At 38.9% G+C, this 13,706-nt stretch overlaps 3 protein-coding genes across 4 annotated transcripts; 1 reads left to right on the top strand and 2 right to left on the bottom strand.

Moving 5' to 3' along the window:
• Nucleotides 1-209: 209 nt before the first annotated feature.
• LOC101301576 (ADP-ribosylation factor 1-like) lies at nucleotides 210-7,370 on the top strand. 2 transcript variants are annotated; one of them, XM_004296696.1, is made up of 9 exons: nucleotides 273-1,383; nucleotides 1,469-1,653; nucleotides 1,752-1,790; nucleotides 1,969-2,031; nucleotides 4,318-4,336; nucleotides 4,891-5,002; nucleotides 5,495-5,542; nucleotides 5,796-5,926; nucleotides 6,854-7,370. In XM_004296696.1, the coding sequence occupies exons 2-9, from the start codon at nucleotides 1,551-1,553 to the stop codon at nucleotides 6,885-6,887; spliced, it is 549 nt and encodes a 182-aa protein (XP_004296744.1). In that variant the 5' UTR covers nucleotides 273-1,383; nucleotides 1,469-1,550; the 3' UTR covers nucleotides 6,888-7,370. The 2 variants fall into 2 exon arrangements, with proteins under 2 accessions (XP_004296745.1, XP_004296744.1); XM_004296697.1 differs by lacking the exon at nucleotides 5,495-5,542 and having other exon boundaries at nucleotides 210-1,383.
• A 1,354-nt stretch (nucleotides 7,371-8,724) lies between these two features.
• LOC101314080 ((R)-mandelonitrile lyase 2-like) lies at nucleotides 8,725-10,729 on the bottom strand. Its single transcript, XM_004298008.1, is given in 6 exon segments — nucleotides 8,725-8,764; nucleotides 8,878-9,721; nucleotides 9,812-9,880; nucleotides 9,883-10,421; nucleotides 10,423-10,477; nucleotides 10,618-10,729. Coding segments are annotated over 6 exon segments (1,659 nt in total).
• A 1,054-nt stretch (nucleotides 10,730-11,783) lies between these two features.
• LOC101313796 lies at nucleotides 11,784-12,281 on the bottom strand. The gene has a single exon (XM_004298007.1). It carries the CDS (start codon nucleotides 12,279-12,281, stop codon nucleotides 11,784-11,786), a length of 498 nt encoding a protein of 165 aa, XP_004298055.1.
• Between the last annotated feature and the right edge of the window lie 1,425 nt (nucleotides 12,282-13,706).

Genomic DNA, 13,706 nt, shown 5'->3' with positions numbered 1-13,706 from the left:
TCGATCGTCTGATGTGATCAGTATACTTAAATATGTATGAAAAAGAAATTTACATATTTCTGATAATGTTTGTCTTAATCGACGCGGTCGACCTTAAATCAACGTCTCTATGTTACACGGTACGCTAAGCCCTATCGTACGTGGTATGGTAGGATATATTAATTCAAATTTAAATTATTAAAATTTAATTATATTTGATAATTGTGAAAGATTCATAGATAACCTTTATATAAAATCTCAACAAGAATTACAATCCAATAAAGAAAACAAGAATTACAAAGAAAAAGGAATTTTCAATTACCTAAATACCCCTTATGAACATACAATGACAAGTTGACAACATCATTTTTCGAGGAGGATAACCATGTAAATTAACAAAGGATAAGCTTTTATGAAAACGGGGTCGTTTGGGTAAGTAAATTAAATAAAGAAGAAAACATCACATTATCTTCATCCTCCTCTTGTTAGAATTACACAGAGACAATACCAGCGTTTCCAGTCTTCCTCTTCTACACTCGAATCAAAATCTTCTTCTTTGTCGTCGTGCTTCTGGATATTTCCGATTATGCTGCAGCGGGGCGGAGGCGGATGGTAGAAGCAGCTGACGTAATCCGAAACCCGGGCGATTTTCCAGCACCGACGCGTTGCTGTTGGATTTGGGGACGGCAGCTCCGCTGGTTTCCCTCGCATTATCCGACCTCTTTTGACGGTTCTGAAGCTTTTCAGGCGACGTCGACACAGATATTGACCGGATTCTGCTTATGCTTCTTCGGTTTCTTCCTCTTCTTCGGTGGCGGCAGTTCTTCTCGCTATGCTTCAATCTCCTGCACCGGAGGATAAGTCAGCCTCCGACTAGACGGAGAGGTTGACGCAGCTGATGCCGACCACGGCTTCTCCACGCAACTGACACCGGAGGAGGTGAAGGTGCTCACGTCCTGATTTAACCAAGCAAGGCAGAAAGATATTACCCGGTTACCCCCTTGTTTTTACCTTTCACTCACCGATTCTTAAGTTTCAAAAAAACGTTAACGGAAAATGCTGAAGTTAGTCAGATCTTAGTACACACTAAAATAAGTGATTGTAATTCTGCCACGTCACTACGATGAATTTTCACCGAGTGAATGGAAGAATTTTCTCTTACCATATATGAAAATAGAGGTGTCCTATATATGCGTTGCGGACAAAACTCTCCTCTCTAGTCCAAAACTCAAAACTGCGTTGCTTCCAGTTATGTTCTCCAATTCCGATTCGTTTTTCAGAGAATTTTGACGACCCAGAGCGATACCAAAAAACAAAAAAAAAAATACCTTTATCTCCCCAACACACACTCACACTAGGTCCCTCGAATTCTCACAGCAGCAGACCCTCTCTCCTTTCCCTCAGGTTCGCAAATCTCACTCCTCTCCATCTCCGTTTCGCTCCTCCTTTACGCAATCTCACGTTGTTTAATGGCTTGATTGATTTGCAGGGAGGTACAGGGCTCTGCGTTCGAGATCCGATCTCAGGCCCTATTAGCATTTGATTTTTGATCTCTCATGCTCTGAGAGAGAATGGGCATTCTGTTCACGAAAATGTTCTCTTCCCTCTTTGGGAACAAGGAGGCTCGGATCCTTGTCCTTGGGTTGGACAATGCTGGCAAAACCACTATTCTCTGTACGATTTTCATCCCCATTTCATCTGTTTTCGATTTTTGGTGGCGATTTTGCCCTGTTGACATGGAATTGTGTTTTTTTTTTTTTTTTTTGCTGCAGATCGGCTTCAGATGGGGGAGGTTGTTTCCACAATTCCAAGTTGGTATTCTTTCTCAGTTTTGTTTTGATTTTCTTAGTTTCTTGGTTTTCGAAATTTTGTACAGGATGTTGTGGGATTTGATGTGAATCAAGTAAATATGATAGCATAGCGAGTTATGTGCAGCTAAAATGTATTGGAATTTTTTTTTGTTGAATTGGTTTGTTTACTTGCATGCAGCGATTGGATTCAATGTTGAGACAGTGCAGTACAACAATATCAAATTCCAAGTCTGGGATCTTGGTATGGCAACATCACACCCTATCTGTATCTTCAATTGAATAGTAGACATATTTTGCATCGGTAACAAATCTTGTGATAGAAATCATGTATCTTAAGAACACACCTGAATTTATAAAAGTGCTCTGCTTTGTTTCGATTACGTTGAAGCTATTGATTTGGATTATTAGTAACAAAATATATACATATCTCAATTTTAGGGATACATAGTGGATCAATATAAACAGGTCGGACTAGTTGCATTCTGTTAACTGATAGGTAAACTATATAAAATACACTTATAAATCTGGATTGCAGCACTATTTTACATATGGCAAACTTCTGTTACAACTGTACCGTCCAAATTTGTCTCTCCACCACATTTCTAAAGTTATGTGAACACCATTTTCTTAGTATAAAGAACTACATAAAAGAACAAGATTGAAGTTGTGGTCAGCATGGCAGATCAGCACCTGGAGTTAGTCACCCCATATTTGGACTGTTTGTAAGCCAATGCCGTTTAATGCCTCCAACAATGATATTCGGGATAGTGGGTTGCTGAGTGAGAATATTTATTAAGTTATCAAAGAGTTCTCGAGGACTTTGTGAAAAGAGATCAAGTGGAGTAAGCAATATAGTAGGTGTTATAACACTGGTAAAGTTGAATGTTTAAATTATTAGTCTATGTAGATTTTCAAGATGGTGTAGTTACTTTGGGTATATAGAACGAGAGCCATATTTTAAGAGTGGTTAGGGTTCCAGTGTTATTCAGATGGTACATAAGTTGATTGAGAGAAATTAGTACTACTTGGTGAAATAGGTTATTTCAGAATCCATTTCAAACCATCAAGATTCTTTCAACAATGCACAGGAGCCTTTACTTTTCGTTGCTAGCACGAAGTAGGATACTCCTAGTAGACGTGGTATAGCTATTCCAACTATTTTGGCCAGAATAGATTCTGAGCCCACTTTCTTGGGTGACTGGATTTTAATCCTTTGGTTTAAGTACCAAGGGCTTTTTCTCCAGTTCAATGTATTACACACCTTGTTTGGCATTGTTACTATTCAAAAGAAGAAAGGAGATGGGAGTTTGATCAGAAAAATGCAAGTGAGGAGAAAGGATCGGAGAGAGGAGGAATTAAATGGAGTTGAGAAGAATCTTTAGTCTTGCATTTCCTGCGAGTTGAATAAGAAAGGAAGAGAAAGTTGGAAGCTGGGTGTAGCCAGTTTTGTTTTGGAAATGTTGGTCATTAATCCAGACATTTGTTGATTGACTTCAAGTAATCTGAGCAAGGCCTAGTTTGGTACAACTACGCTTTTAAAAAAATCAGCTTTTATCCGAACTTTTAGATTTTATAGTATTTGGTAAATGAAAGAAAAGCAGCTTTTTTTGAAAATTACAAGTCACTGACAGCAGCTTTTAGAAGCAACCTGAAGGTTACTTTTAAAATCAGTTGTCACTAAAAACATTAAAAATTAATAAATTTTATCTTGACGGCGCTTTTAAAACTAATATTTACCAAACACAAAACTTTTAATTCATAACTGATTATTTTCGCAGTACAACAACAACAGTTTTTTTCTAAAGTCACAGCAATACTAAACTAGCCCTAATTGGCATTTTAGGGTAACCTATTTGGACAGAGAGTTTTATTCTTCCTGGGGCAGTAAGTGGACAAGAGTTTGTACATGTCTGTAATCTAAGGAAACCATTCCTACCCACAATTCCTTTTGTGTTTGAAAGATGAAAATGAAATGCTAAAAGACTTCCATTCTGGATCATCGTGAAATGAAATTTGAATTCCTTGTTCTTATCTAAGATGATGGCCAAACATACAAGGGCGGGTAGTCCACGATTTGTGGCTGCTTACCTTTGACCTTCCGTTGGTTTGTCGGTGTATATCTTAGGGAGCAATGTTCTTTCAGGAGCAGTATGGGCTAATGAAGCATGGGGATCCTACTGGAATTGGGATCCAAAAGAGATCTGGGCCTTTATTACTTGCACCATATATGTGATTTATTTACATATTCAAACAAATATAAATTATGAAACTGTAAATTCTGCAATTGTGGCCTCAATGTGCTTGGATATGCTATTTTGGGGTTAATCTATTAGGAATAGGGTTGCATAATTGTGGTTTCTTCCAACTCCTGCAGGAAGACGGAAGATCTATGTTTATATATTATGGTTCACTATGTTCCTGATAATTTTGAATTGACCTTTTATAACTCAAGGAAATTTATTTTCTTGATCAATGAAAACTTTATGCTATCCATTTCTGATCATTTTTGCTCTCTTTGTTGCTACAGGTGGACAGACAAGTATCAGGTAATTTTTTTTTTTCATTTACCAATTCGGTCGTCTCTTTGTTGATTATTCTTCTGTATTATTGTTATGTGAGTTTATAAACTTATGATTTCCATTTAGTCTTTAGTTTCTTCTTGTTTTGTTTCTTTTTTTCCTCTAGGGATGTCCTTATTAGAATGCTTGATGCATTTGCACTAATTTTTATTTTATGAAATTTCCTTATCTTTCATTATTTGTTTGCAAGTTGTCCTTGCTTTCCATTGAATCCTTTCTCTCCATTGAATTTTAATTAACGTAATAACGTTCCAATTCTATGTGGGGAGATGACGATGTTGAACTTGAATCCCTACTGTTCTTTAATATTTGTTTGTATTTCCTCCGAATAAGCAGTTTCTATAGCACTTTGCTTAGTTCTGGGACATCCTTGTACTGTGTTGTACCATGGATATTTAATCAACATTCTTATTATGACCCTGTGTAACAGATCTTGGTGTTATTGTGGTTGGCATTGTTTCTCTGAGGGATATATAGGTTTATTATAAGCTCACCATCTACTTGTTGGTTCTGTGCCTCAGGCCATATTGGAGATGCTATTTTCCAAATACTCAAGCCATAATCTATGTTGTTGACTCTAGCGACACCGACAGGCTAGTAATAGCTAAAGAGGAGTTTCATGCTATCTTGGAGGTAAGCGACTGCATTTACATTTACGAAGTTAAAGTTACTATTGCTATTTCTGAGCGCTTTTATCCTTTGCCTTGTGAATGCTGTATATGTAAATATATTAGGGAATGGGAATTGATGTGACAGATATTTGGGGATAGAAAAAGATCTGTTCAGACTTTCAGAAAACTTAATAATAAATACTTTGTCATATGAGATGTGGCCTGCAACATTGTTAATGGAATGCGAGGGATATTATGTAGGTGATTGATATTGTCTAACCATAATAGTTTGTAATATCAGTTGTTGCCGCCCCCCCCCCCTCCCCCTCCTCTCTCTCTCTCAGCTTAAAGGTGTTGAGTGGGCTTCCTTTCACGTTTTTGCTTGTATATAACATCATATTCATTTCCGATTCTGTTGTCTTCATGTCCTTAGGATTTTACATCTTTATTATTATTATGTTTTTTTTTGTTAAAAGCAAACGTATGTGTTGTACTGTTCTTGACCCTTTGGCAGGAAGAAGAGTTGAAAGGTGCAGTTGTCCTTATTTTTGCCAATAAGCAGGTAATGCTACTTCCTGATTCTAGGGTTGGGGCGAGTATTACTGTTTATTGATCTGAACAAATATTATTCAATAGATGGGGACAGTGTAAAAGGCCTTCTATTGAAAAGAAAAAGATATTCAACTGAGGAAAGTTTTCCCTCGTGTAGTCAAGGATTCTTCCTGTTGCAGTTTCATCTCTTTCTACACTTTTAATCATCATAGCAATAAATTGTGCATTTTCTGCAATATGATATTCTCTTTTGGCTTATGTAGGATCTTCCTGGTGCACTTGATGATGCTGCAATAACTGAGGCCTTAGAGTTGCACAAGATAAAAAACCGTCAATGGTCTATCTTTAAAACTTCTGCCATAAAAGGCGAAGGTCTTTTTGAGGGTTTAGACTGGTAAGGATTACTAGCTATCATCTGTTCTGTAGGTCTAATTAGTGAAAAAAAAATTGCTTTTGATTTTATCAAGGATATCTAGTATGCCATGTTTCTAAAGAAGAGGAAAATTTCATATTTTATTATCTTACTTTGATCCAACAGTAATTAGTTTCTTTTGTTTTAAAACTAGATATGAGTAGAAGTTGCTATGGCTTTCCTAATGATATCGGGCAAAAAAAAAAAACTAAAACATAGACTTTCCTCATGAAGAGAACAGAGGGAAGGTAAGGTTAACGAAGCTCTTCTTTGGTTATATGCTCAATTCAGATCGGTCCAATATGCCCACTACTAGTACGAGTTTAGTGTTTTATCTTTGTATGTTTTCTTTTGGTGGTTTACTAATTTAGTGTTAATATAGTCATGCAGAATATAAAGTCATAGAAAAAGTTGAAAGTTTCAATAACAATATTTGAGGAACTTACGCTAGTATCAGTAGCTTTCTCAAGTGTGATATGAATAATAGTTTAGAACATTAAGAACAGTCACTACTCACCCCTCAATGTGGTAGTCTTTCTATGGTATACCATAGAAAAAAGTCGGTTTGTCGTGTTCTTTGTTTGTAGACATCACACTATAACTATACGATAGTTTTGGTCTGAAGGATTCTTACCATGCAAACCTGCAAGTTCTCATGTTGAAATATAATTGATTGTAAGTGCCCACTGTGTCTCACTGTATAAGTGCCTACTATATCTCACTGTATGTCATTAACTTTAGCAAAACTCCTGTTACCAATGTTTATCTGACTCATTTGCTAGTATTATATGGCAAACTAGTTGTCTATGTCAGTTTCTTGACCTTTAATAGTGGTGATGATAAAATCATAGTGTTACATATAAATGTACATGAAACTGTACTCATTAAAATCAAAATTTGTTAATGTAGGCTGAGTAACACACTGAAGTCTGGAGGTGGCTAATTCATTAGTATTGGAAATCCAAAGCTTGCTTCTGCAAAGCCAACTCAGAATTTGGGAGGAAAGGCGTTGTGATAGGAGATTTCATCAAGACACAAAAATACAGTTATGTCAGTTGACCTTCTCCATTTTTTTTTTCCGTTGCCATTTTGGATTAAACAACTGATATACAAATCAAACTTTTCATCGTAGATTTTATTAAGTATGAAAATTAGGTTGTTATATTTGTACTTCGCACCTTTTGCTGTTTGCTAGTTTTTGTGCTGTTTGTATAATGCTAGAAACACAGGGTTCACTTCCCTGTAGTGTTATGATGTATTTCTTCGCTGGACATGGAAAGTTGTTATGTTTCTCATTTTCGTGCTTGATTTATTCAGTTAGGTCAGTGAACTCTGTTTCACCATTATTTGTGGTATATCATGGTGCTGTTCTATAATTTGTAATAGAGAAAGTATAATTTTCTAGTGATTGATGAATGTTTACCCGGTAATAATTAGCTAAGAGCTTTTTAAATTATCATTTGCCATGTAAAAAAAAGTGAAACTTGATTTTTCTTTTGCTCGTGTAAGACGCAATATTTAATGTTTTGTAGTGAATTACAAATTATGTGTGTACTGCACCAAAAATGTCATTTTATAAGAGAGCTCATCTACACAACTATGTATGCAGATATCAAACTCAAATATACCACAATGGTACTCTTTAGTCATAACAGAGTATCATTGTATCTTGCAGAAAAGTGACTAAATATGCATCAAAATCAACCAGTAAACTAATTGTTACAGAAGAGATATATTCTAGAAATTGAGCGGTTGGTGACCTTTTTCTGGGTTTGTGGCTTCTTGGAGAGTCCCCGGTGATGTTTAGGGCTACTGGTGGTGGATTCCATTAGGGTTGGGAAATCTACGAACCCTAGCTTCATCTGCATGGTGTGGTGTTGGGCTACCTTCGAACTAAAACCCATTTGCAGTCTCTACGAGGTCTGTATCTCCAGCCGAAAAGACTATGCCGGTGCAAGTCCTTGGGTATAGGAAGAATAAACCTAAAGTGAATGGCTTATACCCTAAGAAGTTGCAGGTGATTAAGGAGACTAGGAACAAGAAGCGCAAGTTCAAAGCGCTTCTGCAAACTTTGGGTGCAGAGGAATATGATGAGGCTGCGAGGTGTTGAAACCTTACCATCTGATGTGGTGTTGGAGGCGGAGGAGTCTAGCAGTGGCCAAGTTGTTGGCAGCACTCGTGGGAGTGCCTTCGAGTGTCTTTAAGTAATTGAATAAATCAGGGAAGTGTTTCCATTCTGATTCTTTTCCTAGTATGTCATGAAAGCGGCCCCTAGTTTTTTTGTCATTTTAAGGTTGCATTTTTTTTTTTTGAATAATTTAGATTGCATTTTATTGTTATTTTTGGTTTTAGACAAGCTAGGCCCGTAGGAATGGCTTAATTTTGTTGTAGCCTAGTTAGGGCAAGCTATTTTTTTTAATTAAAATTTTACTATCTTAGTGAATTGTCTGCTTAACTTCTTAAAAATAAAAACATTGTAGACAGGGCCAATCGGTGGGCATCCTTTATATATAAGATAACACACACTAGCAGCCTTTCGCAACCGGAGAATTCAGAACACATTAGTTCTATTTAAGTGAAAATTATACAGCGCACCCGGTGCGTCGCGCACCCGTCCATCTCCGCTGTCCATTTTGAAAAAGTCAAAAGTTCGCGTCAAATGGACGGCGGAGATGGACGGGTGCTCGGCGCACCCGGTTGCGCTGAATACGCTCTCCTCTTTCGCTGTAGAGAGCGTATGTAGTAGTTAGTATGCTTGATTTTTTTGCATACTGCATCGCTTATGAACATCCTAGTTGCAACATCTTAATACCAATGTACCTGAAAACTTGATCGAAGGGAAATAATGTAGAGCTGTATCAGCTGTCTGTATAAATTGCAAATAAGCTCAGAATTAAACCAGTTGATTATATGAAGGAAACACAAGTACGTACCGGCCCAGCATCATAAGGGTTGCCTGAGGATTTGTCCCCGGTGTGAAATTGAATGTGGATGCGTCAACAACACGTGACGTATCGATTCCCATGACCCGCAGGCTGCTATCAACCACCTTTCCGACGAGGCATCCGCCGTGGTAATGCCAAATTGTTGATACTGTATCACGGCAAAATTCTCCGAAAGATGCATCGTTTGTCTGGTTCATGGGTAAAGTGGGACCATAAAACTTGTAAGCTTTTGTGCTCGACGAAGCTTCAACCTTAAATGCTTGCAGTGCCTTGGTGTTTAACAACTCTCCAATCTTTTTCATGCCAGAAACACAATGAGCAAGGTCCAATGGATCTGCAAAGTAGTTGAACCGGACATTTGGACCGACTCTCACATCAGATGATGATTGAAGCTTAAGATTACCATAAGATGGTCCCTCGATTTTCATACAAATCTGTCCCCAACTTGAATTTATCTCAATATGTTTAGTTGGATCCGGAAAAATACTGAAGGGTGTTGTAGAAATTGGAGTGCCAACACTGAAGGCCTCTATGTAGTAATTGTCGGTAATACCAGCAATCTTTATCAATGAGGGCTCTAGTGGAAACGGGGATAAAATGCTAATGGAATTACGAGGATTGTCATACATGAATTGTCCAGTGTGAGGTTGGGGGTGAACAACTGGGATTTTCAAAGAGGATAGGTAGGACTGAGGGCCAACACCGCTAAGAAGTAGAAGCTGAGGACTCCCAATTGCCCCTGCACTCAGAATAACCTCTCCCTTACCACGCACATACGCCCAATGAGACCTACCATTGGAATCAGCATATTTTACGCCTCGAGCCGAAATAACTGCGCACGAGAGAACAAAATAGCTTAATTTTCAACCAAAAAATTTTGTTGTCATGCAGTCAAATAATCCTAAATGAATGCAACATATACTTGATCTCTTGGAAGAGAAGATGATCTTCTCGACTGTGGCATGAATTCCCACTCCAAGTTCTTTAGGTTTCCTTGGTTAAGCAACTCCACAGCTCCGTGTCTCCTTCCATGTATATCAAAAGTAGAACCACCAACTTTAGTTCCCTTGATGTGATCCAAACTGAATCCGTTGTTCGGACCAACACCAGCCTCCAACAATGCTTCTTTCACAACAGATTGCCAATTTGTGTATGAAAAATTTGGATGAAAGACAACAGTGTTTTCAACCCAGTGATACGCCTTTTCAACCAAATCCATGTCCCATTCAATTCCGTATTTATCAAAGAATTCTTCGTCTGCTTTGGAGAAGAAACCGCCATTGATCATGCTCGATCCACCTAAAACCCTTCCTCTAACAATAGCAACACCATCTTCTGATGTAAACCTCTCAGCTGGTGTGGTCTTTCCATCATCTTCCTGCATGAGAGTACTCAGAAACCCTTCTTCTTGCAAGACACTTGGATGTGCAGTAGGAGCACCACCCCTTTCAAGGACAATCACCGAGTAGTTTGCTGATAATGTTGCTGCTAATGGACAACCTGCTGTTCCACCACCAACTACAATGTAGTCATTTATTTACCAACGGTAGATCAGTGGCATCCTTCACAATCTTCATGTAGCTAAAATCTGTTCAATGTAATTAAGAAACCGCATATATCAGATCCTATATATTAATTAAGTCATTCATTTGCAAGCATATAATTTCCTTGAACCAGTACGTGGTTCTACTAACATACAAAAGCTATCATTATGATGAAGTAATTTACCATGATCAGATGCAGATGCATTGGCGAATGAATGAACTGCTGAGTGAGCATGAACGCCAAGCATAAAAAGATTCAAGAGCAGAAGTCTAGCGGCTCTAGTCGATTGCTCCATAATCTCCTTTTATAAGAACAAGTTCAGGATCTCCTTTTATATAGAGGATTTCGTTCTATACCTGTTGTCGGTGTTGTGTAATTTACAGTGTGTTAAGCAAATGCATATTTAGTCAGCATAAAAGTGAATTCATGTATTTGAAATTCAAATAGGGTATATACAAGCATGAGGTCAAAGCATGCAGTGAAAACCTTGCAGGTCCTTTTGCGATGTATGGACTTCATATCGTCAGTAAGGCAGTAACCATGAGATTTAGAATTTCAGATCACAAATGCACGTATATATAGGATAGTTAGGGTTCACCTCTGAAATATTTACGTAAGTTTTGTTTTGTGATGCACAGCGTTCTACATGATTCCCTATATTTTTACAGGAAAAGTTTTTTTTCTTGACCAATACAATATCTAAAAGAAGAAAAACGTGGTCGTTCATCTAGAAGAAACCCGGCAACCAAATCAATAGTTCCCTCATTTAAGCATTTATGAATAGTTGGGTGGTGGATAGTGGTGGATGGGATACATTTGTTTGTATTGCTGCATTTTTAAATTTGAATGTAGGGTTTTTGGTCCATAGAGGAGAGAGTTATTAGTTTCCTTTCGCTCTTTTTAGTTTGATCGAATTCGACATCCATGTTTTTTGTTATTGGGGAAGGAGTATGTATCAACTATTTTAAAATAATATATAAAAATGAACAACCTGTTTTTTTTTAAAGAAAGAGGAGTTTTATTACTGAATACGATTCTGATTGTACATCATGGCATCCAGAATGAGTTCTGGAGCAATATATAGAGAACCAATTACAATGACTATTGGAATGTAGACCAAGACCTACTAACCTATGTGCCACCATATTGGCCTGTCTATGAGCAAATTGCAACTGGAAGTTATTAGCAGTAGTTAAGGAGGATATAACATCTAGAATAATAGCACTAAGAGGAGATAGATCCTGATCCAGGGACTTGATGGAATTAATAGCCACCAAACAATCACTCTCCACTATAGCCTCTGAGGCACCCACAGACTGTAGAAAACCAACTCCATAACGCACAGCCTCCTACTCAGCATGGAGGGAGGAACTGACATGTTCCATTCTGCTATGCGCAAAGCCAGCAATAAAATGTCCTTGAGAGTCTCGAACTACACCACCCAAACCACCCTGGTTAGTAGTAGGGAGGAAACCTCCATCGACATTAAGTTTGAGAGCTGTGCCAAATGGAGGTTTCCAAAACTTCCTTCCACTCTGTCTATTCACAGCCGATGATGTCTGATGGGCCACATTGGCTTGTAAATATTCCTCATACCAAGCCATGGCTGCAATGATAATCTGATGAGGAGACTTTCCTTTATCCCTCCATAGAACCTCATTCCGGTTTCTCCAAATACTCCACAATAACACCAACAACTTATCGAACATAGCAGGAGTTAGAGTAACTGCTCTTTCCAGTAACCAATCTTTCCAGGTAATATGAGATTGAGGAAAGGAGAAAGGAGGATTACCAAAAATTTCACGTGACAAGTTGCAGGTGCAGAACAGATGCTCCAAAGACTCCATGGATTGGTTGCAAACTACATAGCTCAAGTCACCATTATAGCCCTTCAGACTCAGCGCTGCTCTGGTAGGCAACAAGTTGTGCGCAGCGCGCTAGCCAAAGATGGCCACCTTATTTGGAACTTTAGCTTTCCATAGTGCCCTCCATATTGGCAAGTAAGGATCTCCAGCGGAGGTAGAAGCAATATTGCCACCAATATAGGTATCCCTAGCAGCAGAATAAGCTGATTTCGCAGAAAAGAAACCTTTCTGTTCAAACTTCCAAGCAAGTTTGTCTTGAGTAAATCTTCTACTGAGGGGAATCTGAAGAACAACATCTACGACCTGTTGTGGAAAGCAAGCATACACAGCATGTCTATTCCAGGTCCAGGAGGCATCATCGATCAAGTCTGAGACCAACTCAAAAATTGTGTCATGTGGTTGAGATAGCGAATGAGCCGGGAAACCTGGAATCCAATCAGAACTCCAAATTCCAACCCTTGTACCATTACCAATCTGCCATTGCAAACCTGCTTTCAAAATGGGGCGAGCTTCCATAATGCTTCTCCATGCGTAGGACGGCTTATCACACATATCTGCTTCTAAGAAAGAAGTGGTTGGATGGCAGACTGCTTTAAAAATCTGTGCAGCTAGTGAATTAGGTTTAGTCAGAAGTCTCCACCCCTGTTTAGCTAGCATAGCTAAGTTGTTACATCCCGATCCTTAAATTTTTACCTTATTTACTAGCTTGGTTATAATAAAAATTTTACCGTCTCCGTCATTGAGGTTATAATTTAATTGGTCCCTAGAAGGGTTTGGGGGATGGTTATTTTCGAAGGATTATTCGTAGGAGAAAATTACGACGACGGTAAAAAAAATGATAAATTTTTAGCTAGTAAAATGTAATTTTTAGTAGGGTATTATTTTTGGGGTGTAAATTTTGGGAGTTGGGTTTTGTTATAAAGGGTTGGACCGGTTTGGTGGAGGCCCAAATCCATTTTCTCTTCTCTTTTCTTTTTCTCTCCCTCCCGACTCTCTCTCTCCCGAGTCTTCCCGCTGCCGGACTTTCCGACCGTCCGCTCGCCCCCGTCCGGCCACTGTTCGCCGCCGCTCCGGTCCCAAACGGTCGGCCTCCGTCCCAGCTTCCATTCTAGGCGGGTGAGAGTCGCCCTAGCTCCGCAGTGAAGGAGTTCACTCCCTCGAAAGGCCTGGCTGCCGTGGTGGTTCCATCGCCGGAACTCCTTCCTCCGGCCGCCTTAGCCGGCGATTCTTGGCTCGTTGTGAAGCTCTCCTCCCGTGTAGCAATCCCTCCAAAGGGCTCGCCCTTTCGTGGTCTAGGTAAGGAGAACCGGTGAGTGGAAGCTCTAGGGTTTTCTAATGTGTTTTTATTCGATTGATCTAGTTAGGCTTAGAATTGGGTGTTGTGCTAGTTAAGGAAGTTGTAGAGGG

The sequence above is a fragment of the Fragaria vesca genome, linkage group LG4 (genome assembly GCF_000184155.1).
Source record: "Fragaria vesca subsp. vesca linkage group LG4, FraVesHawaii_1.0, whole genome shotgun sequence".
Taxonomy (NCBI): domain Eukaryota; kingdom Viridiplantae; phylum Streptophyta; class Magnoliopsida; order Rosales; family Rosaceae; genus Fragaria; species Fragaria vesca.
Note: the sequence above shows the minus strand (reverse complement) of the source record. Positions and strands in the feature narration are given on the sequence as shown.